This window comes from Glarea lozoyensis, assembly GCF_000409485.1.
Source record: "Glarea lozoyensis ATCC 20868 chromosome Unknown GLAREA10, whole genome shotgun sequence".
NCBI classification, from domain to species: Eukaryota; Fungi; Ascomycota; class Leotiomycetes; order Helotiales; family Helotiaceae; genus Glarea; species Glarea lozoyensis.
Window position 1 is genome coordinate 1895199 of NW_007360984.1, and position 15865 is coordinate 1911063.

Consider the following 15865-nt stretch of genomic DNA (forward strand, 5'->3'; position numbering starts at 1 on the left):
AACCATCTCAGGCTTGATCTCGACCTGGTTGAATTCCTTTCCAGAGTAGATACCGATGACTGAACCAATCATTTCTGGGACGACAATCATGTTTCGGAGGTGGGTCTTGACGAGGTCTGGCTTCTCATTTGGCCTGGCCTCCTGCTTTGCCTTTCGCAACTTCTTGATCAAACCCATAGGCTTGCGCTTAAGACCACGGTTGAACCGACGGCGGGCACGAGCGTGAACGACATCGCGGAGTTGGTCGGAAGATAAATCGAGGAGTCTTTATAGAGAATAGAGGGTTAGCTTGTCTTTTACTTGCAAGGCAAAAGAAAGATCCCCTTTGATATTCTAGGGCGCAGGAATGTAGGTATGGGAGGCGTACTGATCGAGGTCAATTCCACGGTAGGAAAACTTTCTGAAGGATCTCTTCTTCTTGATCTCGGCAGCGGCCTCAGCGTCCTGAATATTCCAACACGGATTAGCATAATGTAGGTAAATTGACGACGTTGAGGGCGTGCGAAAGTGCTCGCCCTGATCACGATATAGAGGAGTATAAGATAAGTTCAGATACGCACGTATTCGTCAGCCATGATTACAGTGGTTTCGACGTTGATGGTTTGGTCGAAAAATGTGGTTGTCGTGAGGTTCAGATTCAAACTTGCATTGGCGGGATGAAGGAAGAAGCTCGCTAGCGCATAATTTGGCGAAAACCGACTGTGTGCCCTAAAGTCCGATCGAACTCTTGGCGTTTTGACCCTTGTCGATGCTATTGAAGTAGGAACTCAATGCTGGCGGAACTGAATTCCAGATTTGATAGAGTACTTATTTGATTTAACTAGGATTCGAGGATATTACAGTGCGCCTTAAACAATACTGCTCTAGTAGAATTTGTATATAGCCTGCAGTCCTACCAAGTCGACATGACTCTGAGGTTGAGATGAATCCATGATTTTAGCAATTGGTATTTATATGTTCGTGAACTGTTAATTATTTGGGGCTCACGCAACTGGGATATGGCACATAAGCCTTATCTAAGGAAGCAGTAGTTTGAAGAGGAAGCGTCTGTATTCGGCTATCTAACTTGCATGATTGATATTCCGTCACGAAAAGATTCGCAAAATTCGATCCTTGACTCCCATGACATGCAGAAGATATGCAAAGCCTGCGCAAATATCCTTCGAAGACCCAACCACTTATATTCGTAGAAAGTGAACATCGAATTCGTAGAGGCGTTAGTTGATTGCTTAATCGAAAAGACCGAAACCCATATCCTCGTCGGACTCTTCCTTCTCTGAATCCGCAAGTTAGAAAATGCTCTTTCACTTCTCCCAGACAGCGCAACATACCCTCTTCTTTCTCTTCCTCCTTCTCCTCAGCAGCGGCAGCACCACCAGCGGCAGCACCACCGGACGCAGCTGCACCACCACCACCACCACCAGATGGAACGGAAGCCAACTTGCTTGATCCTTTAGCGATCAACTACACACGGTATTAGAGCTTATTTCTTCCATCCAACATTATGATATCTGTACCTCTTGGAGATCCTTGCCCTTAAGCTCAGAAATCAAGGACTTGAGACGGTCGTCATCAGCTTCGATTCCGACGGACTCGAGGACGGTCTTGATGTCCTTCTCAGATGGAGAGGAGTTTCCACCGAGGGAGAGGAGGAGGTAAGCTGCGAGGTGCTTCATTTTGATAGCTGGGAAGGAGGGGTTGTCAGAACATCTTGTCGAAATATTTTGCTGGGCTGCGCAGCGAGGACGAACTCCAGTAAGAGGAGAGTTCTGTAAACTCACATTTAGATTTGTTGATTTGGGATGAACAAGAGAATCAATCACTTTAACCGCGAATTGGGCGGAGACTGAAACGACAAGTTCTAGAAATTGAGGTTGGAATTTTTTTGCTCGTAGGCTGGAATTGGAGATCGTTGTGCGAATCGCTAAGAGCGGGACCACTGGCCCCTGCAAGAACTTCACGTGCCCAGCTTGCTTAGTTTGGAAGGGTACCTCGACCCTCAGCTAGAACAACCTCGAGAGCCAAATTACAAATATTAATACAATAATGTAGTGCAAAACATAAATGAAATTGATGTTTTTAGATATGGATTTTAAGTGGCGTTTCAGTACCATGTTCATCGGTTGTTCTAGAAGTAAAGCCAGAGTTGTCAAATGATGGTGTACTTGCTGACCTTGTTAAATTCGTCGTCCCCCCATCACTGCAAACCCAGACATCAAGACATAATAGGAGATTTAACATTGGAATCACAGCGGGCTTATCGTCTAAAAATCTAGTGTTCGCGAATTTTAGAATGTGATATATTCTTATAAGAGCCCGCCAAAAGCTCGCTACGGGTGCTATAAGTCAAGTACCTACCAACGCCAGTGCTATGCTAATAATAATAATGCCACTCAAAACATACATTCAAAATGCTCGGTGTTTTGAGTTTCGAACTGAAACAGAAACGACAAATCAATAAGTCGGCTCTGTCTTGATCTTAGATCTCAAAGCAATGTGATCCTCCTGTCAAGATATTAGCTCGGGCCCCGTTCCAGGCTGAACAAAACTCACCTCGGCTTTTCTTTTCCCAAGAACTGGCTCTGGTGTATTCCTCTTCAATAGGGAATTCAAGTCCTTAGCTGCTTCCGCATAACAACTGGCATGAAAAATCCGCTCGCCAACCTTCCGCGCGTCTGTCCAAACGAATTCATCCACGTTATAATCCCATTTAGTCTCAAATTTTTCTTGACAAATAGGACAATGGCTACTAGCCAATACTGGATCGTCAGGCACAGGGAGGAATTGCAGCTCTGGTTTGCTATCTAAGCTAGAGCTAGCGGCGCCAGCACCATTTATACCATTTGCCTTCGCAGCAACCTCGTCTCCTTCTACTTCACGAGATTTAATCCAATCCTTTCTACATGTTAACATAAAGATCTACAGTGCAGTTGATCCTGACTTACAAATTCGTCCACATATAAGCTGCGGTGTTGCCCAGTTCTCTCTGCGTCCCTCATGCGAGAATGTACTTTGAAGTGCCAATCCATGTGATCAGCCTTCTTCTTCTTACCTGCTTCGTCAGTCGGGAAGCGGCGACCGCATTGAGTGCAAGCAGTCCCAAGCTTTTCGTAGAGACGCGATATGAGATGCGGTCGCGGTCTACAACCATCAGTGAATGTCACATCTTATATAGGAAAGGGCCATACAATTTTAGAGAGTGGGGATCTGAGAACACAACATCGTTCGGCAACTCCGCTAGAGGTACTCTTGCGACAGGTGTGGCGCCAACAAAGGGAGGCGTGTTTACAACTGGAGGAGGCTTAATATAGGGGGGAGGCACGGCTCCAAAGGGTGGCGGGAATCCTGAAGCCGAGTTTAATGGAGGGGTGGGAATGTTTACTGGCGGAGCTGGAGGCATAGGCATTTGAGGTAATCTTCCTGATGCACGAAGCAGCTCCATCAGCATAGACGGCGGAAGCTGTGGTGGAGCTGAATTTGAGCTGTTAGATGGAGGCGGCTGGACTGGCAATCCATAATGAGTTGGAACAGGTGGTTGAGCAGTCCCGCCATAGCTGTTTGGCTGATGGGCAGCCAAGGCATAATTTACTGGCGGTGTCGAGACTGCTGGTGGAGGTGGCCGAAATGAAGTTGGGGGAGTAGGCATAGATGGCTGAGACGGCTGTCGATAACTGTTTTGGGAGCTTTGATATGTATTTGGCGGATTCTGTGTGGTAGGTGGGGCAGCTTGCCTGTATGTAGCGGGAGGTGTCGGGGTGTCTCGATGAGGCGGGATGTTTGGCACTGCTGAGCGCGGCCGATTCTGTTGCTGGCTTCGAAGATATTCATTATGAGCCTGGACAGCAGATGTCCTGGCTTTGATTAAAGCATTCTCAATGGGTCCTGTCACATCACGAGGAAAGACTGGTCTAGTGTCGAGAGCACCGGGGACTGGCTCTTTCCATGTCTTCAACATCTCGTCCATCTTCCGTCGAACGTTTGTATCCACAAGGGCGTATGCCTCCATAAAGGTAGAGTAAAGTCCACGGGATAAGAAAATGGTGTAGGGTGTTCCGACATTTTTCACCACCGAGTCGAGGACATAGAAGGCTGGAAGTTTCTTCTGAGGAGAGGTCTAGATACAAGTAAGTATTTGTATAGGATTGTCAAAAGAAAGAAAGCATGTAGTGAAAACGATTAAAGGAAGAAACTGAAGCTTTTACGACGACCGAGATGAGTAGTGACCAACCTGTTTAATATGAAGCTTGAGAGCTTCCGAAATGGCGTACGCGTGTTCTGTATTCTCCCTTGCGATGACTGTTAGATTGCTGATTTCATATCTCGAATTCATGGTAAGATCGAGAAGAGCCTGCCGGAAATCCTCGGCGACACCGTCAGAGATTTCAGAATTCATGATGGGCTATGGGAATGAATACTGCTTGTGCTTGTGAGATGATGGTCTGGACGAAGGTTGCCACAATGAAAATGTCTTTGTCTGAATCCCTCAAACTCCAAAGCCGGAAAAGAAAGCTCTTCAAGCGCAACTAGCTAATTCCACACAAGTGCATTCAACTCAGTGAGAACAAGAAGTGTGTATTTGATACTGCCAACCCGACCAGACGACCACCTGGCCTTCAATTATTTTGCGCAATATGCTTCACCACCTCGTACTGCTGTCCAAATCCAAACGCCCACGTCCTCAAATATAGGTATGTTATGCAAGGTCGCTACCCAAGAACAGATACTAATGCGTAGCGTCGAATAGTTGCGCACGATGATGCTCGGCGATCGCGGAGATGGTCCTGGTGTTGTTATTGCGGTTGTTCAAGGAAGCTTGCTTTCAGCATGATGGCAGGAGGCTGCGATGTCTGAAGACCAGCTTTTGGCGCTAGCGCTTAAGTTAGCCCCACCCGGGGAAACGCCTTCAGCCGCCCAAGCGTCATTATTCACCGATACCCATACTGCCGCCTGGACCGTCCAATCCTTCTCAATAACGATTCATCTCATCATCCACGAAGATTATTACCAGACAATAAAATACGCACCACACCCTACGTTTACATAAGCCTCACCATGAAATTCGCGATTCTTTCCATTCTTGCGCTTGCGACAGCCGCTCTCGCTGCGACCGTCCCTCAGAAAGCCGTCATCGTATCGTACCCCGATGAGACACCAGATTCTGTCGTCAACCAAGCGATGGATGCCATTAGAGAGGCCGGCGGAATGATCACACATGAATATAGACTTATCAAGTAAGTTCAACGACCACACCGGCCAAAGCAGCTTTAACCTTTGTTGTAGAGGATTTGCTGCGAAAGCACCAGCCAAGATCTTAGAACAAGTCCAAACCTGGGGAAACGATTATCATGCCGTTATCGAAGAAGATCAGATGGTTTCAATCAATGGAGGTGTCGCAGCATAAGCCGGTCTAGCAAGCAACATCCGAACATTAACAACTATATACACAAGGGAACACTTTCATTTTGGGCGGCTTGACATCAATAGGGGGTTCATGTCGGACATGGCGTTGGGATCGGCTTACAAGTTATTGCGTCTACGGACAAAACGTATTCTGAATTGGCGTAATGAATGGACGAGTTATTCTTTTGAAAATATTCTCATACTACTGCACAAGTTGCTTCGATTTGCGGACCCGTTGACCTCACAATCATGGTTATGTATGGGGAACTCAAACAAGAGAAAGCCAAGTGTACTTTATCGGAAAGCTCTAATCAGTTTCAATATTCATAATTTACGAAGTGGCTCAACAGTCATGTTTCTGGTATCAGTCTTCGTGGTCAAGTACCATTCCCAGCGCCAGTCTACCTACGGTAGTACCTACGACAATGGACGACTAGCGCCATTCATTCAGAGAACAAAGACCTGGAGTGTACTCTAGATGACATGATTCGAAGGTAGCCTTGATCACTTTCCTTCTATGGACAATAATGTATTGCCATAGTCACGGCTAATAACGCAGCTGCTGTAAATGGGTGGCATTTGTTGGGCGTGCGTTCTTTGAACATACTGTAATATTGAAGCACAAAAATATCAAAGAACATTATTACAACTCATCAGTAACATAAAAGAATGGACTTCCAAGAATAGTAAATCTAGTAGCAACCAGAACCTATCTCGAGAACAATTCATTGTTGATATGAAAGGAGACTTAAAGCGAACAAAGAGCACGGCTGCAAAGTCCCGGCTGCTGGCTTGTGGAACTGTCGCGTCTCCGCTGTTCCTTGTCAATCGCGACAACTCGACCTCTCTACGGAACAGTGAAACAGATGGCATTAAATGTGCATTGCATTGCCATGCAGACAAGATGCGATATAATCCGTTAGAGATTCCTTCGAACCCAATTCGAAACAACACTCCTTTTCCTTTTTGTCCTCATAGTAAGACGACCGACCACGTCTGCCATTAGGCGCAGAGATTCAAGATGCCGCGTCAGTATAACAAAGCAACCGGTTCAGCATTGATTACCTTTGTAAATGAATGCTTCCCACTGGATCCCAAACTCGAGAAGATTACGGATCTTATTGATGGGTTTGCTCTCAACAAGATCTTGAGTACGTTCTCTACATCCTCTTCTTCAGTAACTCTCCTTCCTAACACTTCCTCCTCTCCAGCCGACATCGATGTCGAGTACGCCGTTCACGATCTCGAAAAGATAACCTCCCCCTCGGTATGGCTTGCCAACAAAAAGCGACTGGAAGCAGTCTACAAATCTTTACAGCGATATCTGCGCGATAACCCCGACTGCTTCGGCCCTATAAACCTTGATGGCCCGGTTGGGTTGAATGCTATTGCGGAACACAATGATGCTGAAGAAGCTACCAAAGTAGGTGAAGATGACAGCGATATCATCCACGGTACGCTCCTAGCTGACACACTCTACCAGCTCCTTGGGATTTTTATAGTCGCTGCTATCAAGGGACCGAGCAATGAGAAGTACATCCCAACACTCATAAACCTCCAGGACAAAGTGGTTCAAGAAGAAGTCGCCAAAATGATTCAACTCTTACAACCAGATGTTCAGGACCTACTCTTAGACGAAACCGATGCCATCAAAACTCTCAGTGGTGACCTCGACCTAGCTGCTGAAGAAGCACATGCGAAGCTACAAGCCGACTTCGACCTTGGCAAAAAGAGACACGCGGACCTTGTAACCCGCCTGGAATACTTGCAATATGCCCATGACGAGCTCCAACAATTCAACGCCGAAGCCAATGATCGCATACGAGAATTAGAAAAGGCCCAGCTTGGGGACCAGACCGAACATATCCAAAGTTTAAAACACAGAATTCAGGAGGATGAAGACTTAATCGCCAATCAGGAACAGCAATTGGAAACCGCCCGAGTCCTAAAGGAAAACCAAGCGAGGGAACTCCAAAAGTTGCGTCCACTGAATGAGAAGGTAACGGCGCTCCAAGACGAGCTCAGTGAAGTCAAAAATCAGAACGATATTCTCACCAGAAAGGCTAACACGGCGGATCATTACCAAAAGAAGCTCCAAGCCCAGTCTGAGTTGGAGTCGGCAAATGTCAGGCTGCGTCAGCAAATAGACACTTTGCAGGACAATCAGAATGAGTTTGATCGAGTCATGGATGAAAACGCTAAATTGGAGGCTACTATGAGTGAGTATCGTTCTCGCTTCGCCTCATATGAGCTCCAATTCGTGGAGATAAATAACCAGAAAAAGCTCTTGGAAGGGGAGCTTCGACAACAACTCTCAATGGTGCAGGGTCTTACCGCTAGCAAAAGCCACGATGAAAACTTCATTGCGGATTTACAAGAGCAGCTGAGGACAGGTTCTGTCGCTTCTTTGGCCCCACCATCACCTAGCATCAAGCAGCCACTTTCTCTCGAGCAAGAATTGGCAGAGTCCGACGAGCCTGAGCCAAATTACCTCCTTGAGATTTCTCGATTAAAAGCGGAAGCTCAACTTCTTCGAGGGCAACTTGGAGGGACTACCAACGCTAATCTTCGCGTGGAGCTTGAAGAAGAAGCAAGAATACGCAAGAGATATCAAGAAACCCTTAGAGACTTGCAAGAGAAACACGCTGTTCTTCAACAGCAGTTTAATGCAATCATCAGCAAATCTGATGCCGAAAAGTTAGTAGGCTCAATTGATGAGATGTTGTCTTACGGGAACCTTCAGATTTTAACTGACACTTTTATTAGAGACGAAGCCGTTGCCGCCACCAGAAAGCTATATATCGAGGCTAACCAGGAGAATCTCGCGCTCAAGGCCAGGCTCTCAGAGACTCAAGCAGAGCTATCAGCCCGTGATAGGGAACTTCTTGAAGCAAAATCAGATCTTGTTGCTGCTGTTGCTCAGGACGACATTGATGCTTTGGAGGAGCTCAAAGCTACGCACGAGCTTGTCACGTCATCCTTTGAATCCGATATAGTTCTGCTACAGAGCAGGAACAAAAACTTGGCTACTGATCACGAGCAAACACAGTCTCATCTTGTTGACGCACTCTTAGCTAAAGACAAGCTCAGTCAACAGATTGCAGCTCTACCTTCCAAAGCCGACGATACAAAGGAGTCTAGCACACCAGCAACTCCAGCAGTAGCTCAGGAGCCTATAGAGGTAAGTCACATTACAAATTCCCCTATTCAGACACGTCATAGTCCTGCGAAAAGACGCAGTTTCTGGCAAAAGGTTACTGCGTCGTTCCTGGGCACGACCGCTCCGCCTGCTGATGCAAATCGTCAATCGCTCTGTCCGCCGGTCGCACAGAATGGTGTTGGCGATCCAGCTTCATTGCAGATTGACCTGAGTGATACCTTTGCGTCCATGGGCGTGATACTCCGAGACTTGGATCGTGAGAACATGTCTCGCCCTGCGAGCTTCGTGTCTACAGCAACTCCATCTCCTTTCGTCACGTCTGAGTGCCAAGCTACTATTCCAGTGAATGGTCCGATAGCTCGTAGCTCTAGTCCTCCATCTGACACGGGTTCCTTACCAAGACCCCCTCCTGGGGCTCACGTTGCGCGTCCTAGATCGCGGACCCCTCCGATATCTCGTGGGTTTTAATTACAAGAGACCTGCTGACAGCCAAATGCAGGTTCAAGCTCAGGAGAAAATCATACAAGACCTCCAGAGAAGGTTAAAGGCGTCCGAGGACGCGGGTGTCGATGCACAAAAGGTATCGTATTCTTTTCCACTATGTTGTATTCTCCAACCCAGTATTTCGGTAGCGGTCTTTTGCGGATTCTGTATTCATATCAATTTATATTTTCACATTCCACATCTCTTTAATGTCAAACAATTTCTTTTCACAAAATTGTGATGCGCATATCAAATAACTAATATTGACAGGTGGCGAACGAATCCATGATCAAGAACCTTCTCAGAGAGAACGCACTGATATCCAGTGCCTGGTACGACCTATCAAACAGGATGCAAAGCAATCATGTTGTATTACAACGTCGTCAAGACGCTCCAAAAAGTTGGCTAAACAAACAGAGACAAATGGTATACTCGACGCCAAGAAGGTAGTGGATGTGGAAGTCATTATTAATCACGTAGATTCATTGGGAGTAGCATATTTCGGCAGGTGTTATACCCATTCCAATATTGCATGTGGATAGCGAGCATTTTTTGGAGACACGAGAAAGTTAATAATAGCAGGAAATGGGTATAGATTTTGTCTGTGGGTTCGGTGGTTTGGTAGAATCGCGTATACCCCTTTTTAGATGTGACAATTATGCATAGATGTTTGAAGAGTACGTGGGGATTTGGAACGTGCAAGAATGACAGGTATGTGATCAGTGATAGGCCTTGCCTGCAGGCTAAGGGTATGTGTCTCAATGTCATCCGTTGCACAATCGTCTTATACACCGAAAGTATACTATGCTTTGAAGTGGCTGTATAGGTACTCTCCAGAGTAAGAAGCTAAGTTATCCGAGGATACATCAATATACTCCATAGCTAGCCATGCTTGTGGACGAACGATATGACCGGAGATAGCCCTTAAATTCTAGCAAGCAATTGAAAGGACCTACAAGATGAATTCCAATTCATCTCAAAACACCGCCCCCAAAGATACCTCCTCCTCCGTACCTACTCTAAACATCACGCCACTCCTCCACATCCCCGCAAGACCCCTAAATTCCCACAGCCAATCCACATGCATCCCTCATAACCCGGCCACTCACACGACCGCCTCATATGTCCACCATCGAGCCCATGGAGTCGGTCGTTTGCTCCGCATCGTGGATTTTGGGGACTGGGGGTGAAGATGGTGGAGATGGTGGAGATGGTGGAGATGGTGGAGATGGTTGCATCGGGAAGTAAAAGGACTGTATTTGGAAGGAAATGAGGAATTGATGTTTTGTTGCACTTCGTGTCGGATGTGGAGTCCGACCTGGGGATGATGGGGAGAGTGAAGTTTGAGGATGGGTGAGAGGGGTGTGGAAGGGGGAGGGGTGGGAGGTACCTAGGTACTTTTGGGAGGGTTGTTGGAGTTGAGATGGATGGTTTTGGGTTGGGGGTGGAGAAAGGATGTGAAAAAGAAGGATGTTGTTCAGACGAGTTACCTTGTATTTAATTAAAGGCATGGTAAGGAGGGCATGTGGTAGTCTTGTGTTTCTCGTTTGAGAATTCATGTATTGTATTTACGATTTTCTCTTACTAGATACGAGTTTAAATTTCCCCGGCATACGAGATATTGATAGCAGTTCGAGGCTGATATCTCTACTCATTTTGACTTATAGTTGGAGTTCACAAGTAGGAGCTGGCTAATCTCCACCATCAGCTGAGACATGAGCCAGAGGAATAACTTTAAAGTTATAGAAGGTAACACAAGAAAGGCTATTTATAGTGATAATCACTTCCTGGACGCAGTGGACGGCTATGTTACTTTACCATGGTACGAAACGGATTGCTGATATCTTGCAAGAAGTAAGACTTATAAATACCATATGTGAATAATTTCAGGAATGTCCAATTATGTACGAAAATGAGTCAGAAATTCTGCTCTTGATTTAGAGTTAAACCAGTCAGTAGTCTGCTGTTGATTGGTAACTTTATTCACTTATCTGAAGAAAGCAAGAATAATAGGATGTCATAATTAGACACTTCACTATTATATTTATTTCTTGACCTCGGTGTAAAAACATACATCTCCCTTGTTCAAGCTCAAAGTGTTCTTAGAGAAAACTTGACTTCTACCTTCGAGTGTCAATGTCAACTCACAGACAGGAAATGGCTCTACAGTTGCTCTCTCCAACCTCTGGTATTATGAAAATGAATTTCTTGAACTTTTATAAAGGCTTGATCTTATATTTCCAGATATATATGACGACTTCAAAGGACGGTGGTCGCTTTTCATTTCTTTTAAATTGGCTATTAGTTATAATATATCTACTGAAACAGAGCTTCTCTCTCGCTTTTGGTTTATTGAATGACCTCTGTTTCCATGAATACATCTTGAAATAAGTACTCTTACAGCAATTGAACAATTCTCCAACATTCATGGTAGAGAGTGTTACATTTCATAATTTCTTTTTATTTACATTAAGAGTATTTACTTGATTCTCAACCAACCGAACTAGTCTTCTAGCCATCGAATTTAAGACTATAAATCTGCTATTGAGCATGCTCACGCGTGTTCTGTACAACATCCCTAAGCGTTTGATTGTTCTTATCTGTCTTTGGGTAGAGTTAATAAAGATACCACAGCTCTAACAAATCCATCCATCTCATGACCCGAGAGTAGTAAAGTCGAAAATAAGTCACTGTTGAATATCTTTAATCTCTTCTGTCCACTATATAGAATAGAAACATTCGTATTGTACTTTTACTTCAGCCCTTGCTTAGTAGAACACTTCTCCACCCGTTCATAAAATTAAGTCTTCTACAGTGCAGAAAGAGATTAGATATTCTGTATTATCTAAACTGTTTAAAGTTTAAGACAGTTTTGGACTTGATATCTGCTAACTTCAGATTCATTCAATGACCTCAGTTTAATCACATTATCAAAATTTGTCTTCTAACCAGACCAAAATTTTTTTTATTCCTCTCCAAGCAAAACCGAAAAAACCCGTCTTGTCATAGAGTCTCCTAGATCCGAACCATAATCATTATACCCAACCAATCCCCCATACCACCTGCCCTACTCCCATCAAACAACATCCATCTCACAAATTACACTGCCACCCTCATTTACCTACACAAAGCCGCTGCCACATCTCATCCTAATCTCATACTCCAAATCTCGTGACCATCCCCCAGCCCAATCACCAAACCCAATACCACGGCTCCACGAACCCGCGACCCCATAACAGCCCAACGGAAACTGCACGCTCCCGGCCTCAGCACCTCACTGATCTCTTTGTTGCATCTCGCATTTTCCCGTCCTGTGCTGTGCTGTCAGTGGCAGTTGCAGTGCACAGCACCCTTACCCTAGCGGTGAAGACGGCTCCGTACGTACCTAGTCCCAGTTCATATCTCCCCTCTTATTCCCCCGTGTCCAAGAAGCATCTGAGCGGAGAAATCACTGGCTTATATCATTTACACTAAAACCTATTTATCTCAAAAGCTCACAGGTATGTACATTGTAGATGGAAGTAAAACCCTATCTCAAGGTGCTGCCGTGAGCCTCACCCCAACCGAACCGAGTCGAGTCAGGAACCCCGCACCACGACAGGATCAAGTTACGGCAAACGGCCTTGCATATACATATTTTCCGATGCACGAACGGGTGTAAAGTCGATTAATCTGGCTAATAAAGTGCGATTGTAGGGGTTGTACCGTACCTGCTTCTTTAGATTGGGGGTACTTTCGGCAGAGTGGTGGTTGAGAGGTATGGGCTTTGGGCTAAGAATTTGAAGTCTTAAGGCTTAGGAATGACACAGGTGTCTGATCCTTGTCCTGGTCAATAAGGAAATGGATTTAATGACTTTCAAGTTGAAAAGGTTGGAAAGGCTGGAAAGGGCGGTCAGTACAACCCGGAACTAACCCATGTTGCTATCACGGCTTGCCCGAGTCAACGAGAATCGTTATCATATGCGGTGAAGGGATTTTATATTTGTATAGCTGTGGCTCCGTTTTGGAGCTTGTGAGTAGAGTATCGGTATGTACTGCGATCGGATTAGATCCAATCATTACCTACCTCGTCCGCACCATTGTTGGCGATACTGAATATTTTCAGCAATAAGCATATATGATGCTATAGCGCGGCTCCCCCGTAGCGGCCCAGTCTCCTGGCTTGGATCCGCTCAGTCAAAAGCCATGGTGAGGACTCTATCGACAGACCACAGGACGGTGCTAATAATGCACCTCTGGTATTTCTCCTGCCAGAGACCAATACGTGCTGTGTACTCCTTGTATGCTCGATGTCTTCCCTGCCCTCGCTGGTACTAGTGATTGATTCTTTCAGTCGACTGGCCCAGGTGGGGCGTATTTCTCAATATACTGTGTCAAAACATCGATGTGATTAAACACATCTCCAAAAATAACTTCGTCTTCTGATTTAACGTCATTTATGGGTGCCCCCCATGTCTCATCATCGATCGGACCCTCATGGTTTGCAATCCTCATCGGCCATTCCATTTTCGGCCACCACTCTTCAGGTAGCAAGCTGAATATGCCGTTAACTTCTCTCTTCGCTATGCCTTTCATCCACCATACGTCGTCGACAGTTTTGGTAAGCGCAAAGAAGCACGAAATTATTACAAGAGCGCGTGGATCATGCTCCGCAATCAGGTCAACGAAACGTCGCGATACGGTAGCTGCAAATCCCAGTATCCTATTTCTAAGAGGTTTCTGATAAGCCCAATTGAGGAATGCGACAGCATGTTCATATGCTTGTCGGGTGGATACGACAAGATTCTCAGGTATTGTTTTGAGCTGATCTTCAAGCCCTTCCAGGAGGGGCGCAAAGAAAAGTTTTCGATTGGCGTCCAGATTGAGTGCAAGAGCCGGCTGACTGTTTATGATTGGTGACACACGCTCGCTCGACCTAAGCCATTGCCAGCTAGCCATTACCACAGTCTTGACTCCCTGAAAAGAATGAAACCAAGCAAGCGGGACAACATATTGGGATTCCGGGTTTTCAACCGACCTGGAAGCAGAGGCTTGAAAAGCTATCAAAGCTGCCGTACAGAACAGAGCCTCGGCATTCTCAGCGGACAAGCCTTCGGACAACAAAGTTGAATACTGGGATATCGAAGAGGCCATATAGCTGTGAGTCGCGCGGACCAGACTCTGGTCGTTGGGATTCAAGGACCGCATGTGTAAAGCAGAAACTGCAAGGATAGCATCCATGAGGTATTGCGATTCGTAGGCTAGGGTTGGGATCTCGTCCCGCCATGCTGCTGTGGTATCATTTATATCAGAGAACGTGGCAGCTGTTTGCGCGGTGAAATGATGCATGAGCTTGAGCTCCAGAAGTCGGGAGCCTGCGGGATGGGAATTCGTCCGAACCATAGCAGTGGGAGTATCGTACAATGGAGGAGAAGACACGGCCGATTGAGGGGTATGGATCGAGGAAGGTCCTCCATTTGAATCTGCGGTGCTTTGTCTAACTAAAGCTGGGGTATTGGCGCTGGGTGAGTTGAGGTCGATAGGAAGACCTTCAAAGTCGCAGGAAACACCATGCTTGGAGCAGTTTCCACAGACTGGATGTATTTCATCGCACTGGGGACTGGTTAGCAAGCACGAAAAAAATAAAGCTTGGAGTTCAACTGATACTAAGTATCACAGAGCTCGAGGTTGCTGACTTTGATTTTTCGCTGCTTGCACCGCTGACAGCCAGCTTTGGACTTCTTGTGGCTTCTTCGCGGCCTCGAGGCCATTTCGACGAGTTTTATGGTATAGGGCGAGTCTGCCGATCGAGTATGGGAGACATTGTGTTGGTGGAACAAGCACAGTGAAGTCTCCTCCGTCCTTTGACTAGGTAGGTACGAGTAGGGTTCTGCTTCAAAACAAATGTCGCTTCTCTTCCACGGGTTTGAGGATCCAATATAATTTGTTCATACGTCCACTCACAAGTCGGCGGGCGGAAGGTTTGACAGTAGAGGGTTGCGCGGAAAGCGCAGGTGGATGGGTAGTATGCGGAGAACGAGAACCACTTTGAAGGCTGACGCTTTGAAAGTTAAGCCAGTCGTACGAGTTAACGAGTAGGATACTCGGGAGAAATTCGTCAATGGCTCAAAAATGAAGTTATACGAACACGAAAAACGCTTGCGCCGCGTGCTCTTTCTTGGCTATACGAGTATCCTGGGCTTTTGTATGTAGTTACAAGGGGAGAACCTCAAGAATATTGATGTTGCGTTTGGAGGAGACAATAGATGCGTTTGTGCCCGATATCAAAGGCAACAAATAAGGCCACAAAAGTCGGCATCACCCCAGCTTGCTCGGCATGTTTTCTGCAGCCTGGATGACGACTGACAAACGAGCTCCGAGGTAAGACTGCACAGTGCATACCACTGGTGTACCGACCTTCTGTCTGCGTGCTTCTTCTTACAAATCGTACATCATCTTACATTTTGTCGGTCTTTGAAGAATGCCTTTTTGCTCGGCTTAAGCTCATTGAGCCATGGCAACATCTGATACGTACCTATGGCGTGCTCTCGACACGCTTTGTCGGTCTTAAGTGGTTTAGCCGACAAGCATTTGGATGACATTATCAAGCAGTTGCCTTCTAGAAGATGATTGCATATTCACTCCCGGTATATCAGGTACAAGTAATATATAATCTCGTCATTCTCGGTCTTCTTCGAGATTCATTCTCTCATCTCCCGTTCACATTAGACTTCTTCAACTATCTGCTGGCGGTCAACTATTAGGACCTCGCCTCCACTACTCGAGTACCGGAAGAACCCCGCCGCATTTCCCCTCCATCCCTTCTAGAATTTCTTCAGAAAT

The 15865-nt window shown here is 46.0% G+C and overlaps 5 protein-coding genes across 5 annotated transcripts; 2 read left to right on the forward strand and 3 right to left on the reverse strand.

The window, feature by feature from the left end:
• Positions 1-1229: 1229 nt before the first annotated feature.
• On the reverse strand, positions 1230-1676 carry GLAREA_05642 (uncharacterized protein; the record flags this gene model as incomplete). Its single annotated transcript, XM_008078931.1, has 3 exons — positions 1230-1276; positions 1332-1464; positions 1518-1676. The coding sequence occupies 3 exons, from the start codon at positions 1674-1676 to the stop codon at positions 1230-1232; spliced, it is 339 nt and encodes a 112-aa protein (XP_008077122.1).
• A 778-nt stretch (positions 1677-2454) lies between these two features.
• GLAREA_05643 (ENTH/VHS) lies at positions 2455-4393 on the reverse strand (the record flags this gene model as incomplete). Its single annotated transcript, XM_008078932.1, has 5 exons — positions 2455-2505; positions 2554-2895; positions 2946-3141; positions 3189-4114; positions 4229-4393. 5 exons carry the CDS (start codon positions 4391-4393, stop codon positions 2455-2457), a joined length of 1680 nt encoding a protein of 559 aa, XP_008077123.1.
• A 659-nt stretch (positions 4394-5052) lies between these two features.
• GLAREA_05644 (Protease propeptide/inhibitor) lies at positions 5053-5401 on the forward strand (the record flags this gene model as incomplete). Its single annotated transcript, XM_008078933.1, has 2 exons — positions 5053-5231; positions 5281-5401. The coding sequence occupies 2 exons, from the start codon at positions 5053-5055 to the stop codon at positions 5399-5401; spliced, it is 300 nt and encodes a 99-aa protein (XP_008077124.1).
• Positions 5402-6421: 1020 nt separating this feature from the next.
• On the forward strand, positions 6422-9028 carry GLAREA_05645 (Hook; the record flags this gene model as incomplete). Its single annotated transcript, XM_008078934.1, has 2 exons — positions 6422-8097; positions 8167-9028. The coding sequence occupies 2 exons, from the start codon at positions 6422-6424 to the stop codon at positions 9026-9028; spliced, it is 2538 nt and encodes an 845-aa protein (XP_008077125.1).
• Positions 9029-13372: 4344 nt separating this feature from the next.
• Positions 13373-15546, reverse strand: GLAREA_05646 (uncharacterized protein; the record flags this gene model as incomplete). The annotated part of the gene is made up of 2 exons (XM_008078935.1): positions 13373-14635; positions 15484-15546. 2 exons carry the CDS (start codon positions 15544-15546, stop codon positions 13373-13375), a joined length of 1326 nt encoding a protein of 441 aa, XP_008077126.1.
• Positions 15547-15865: the final 319 nt, after the last annotated feature.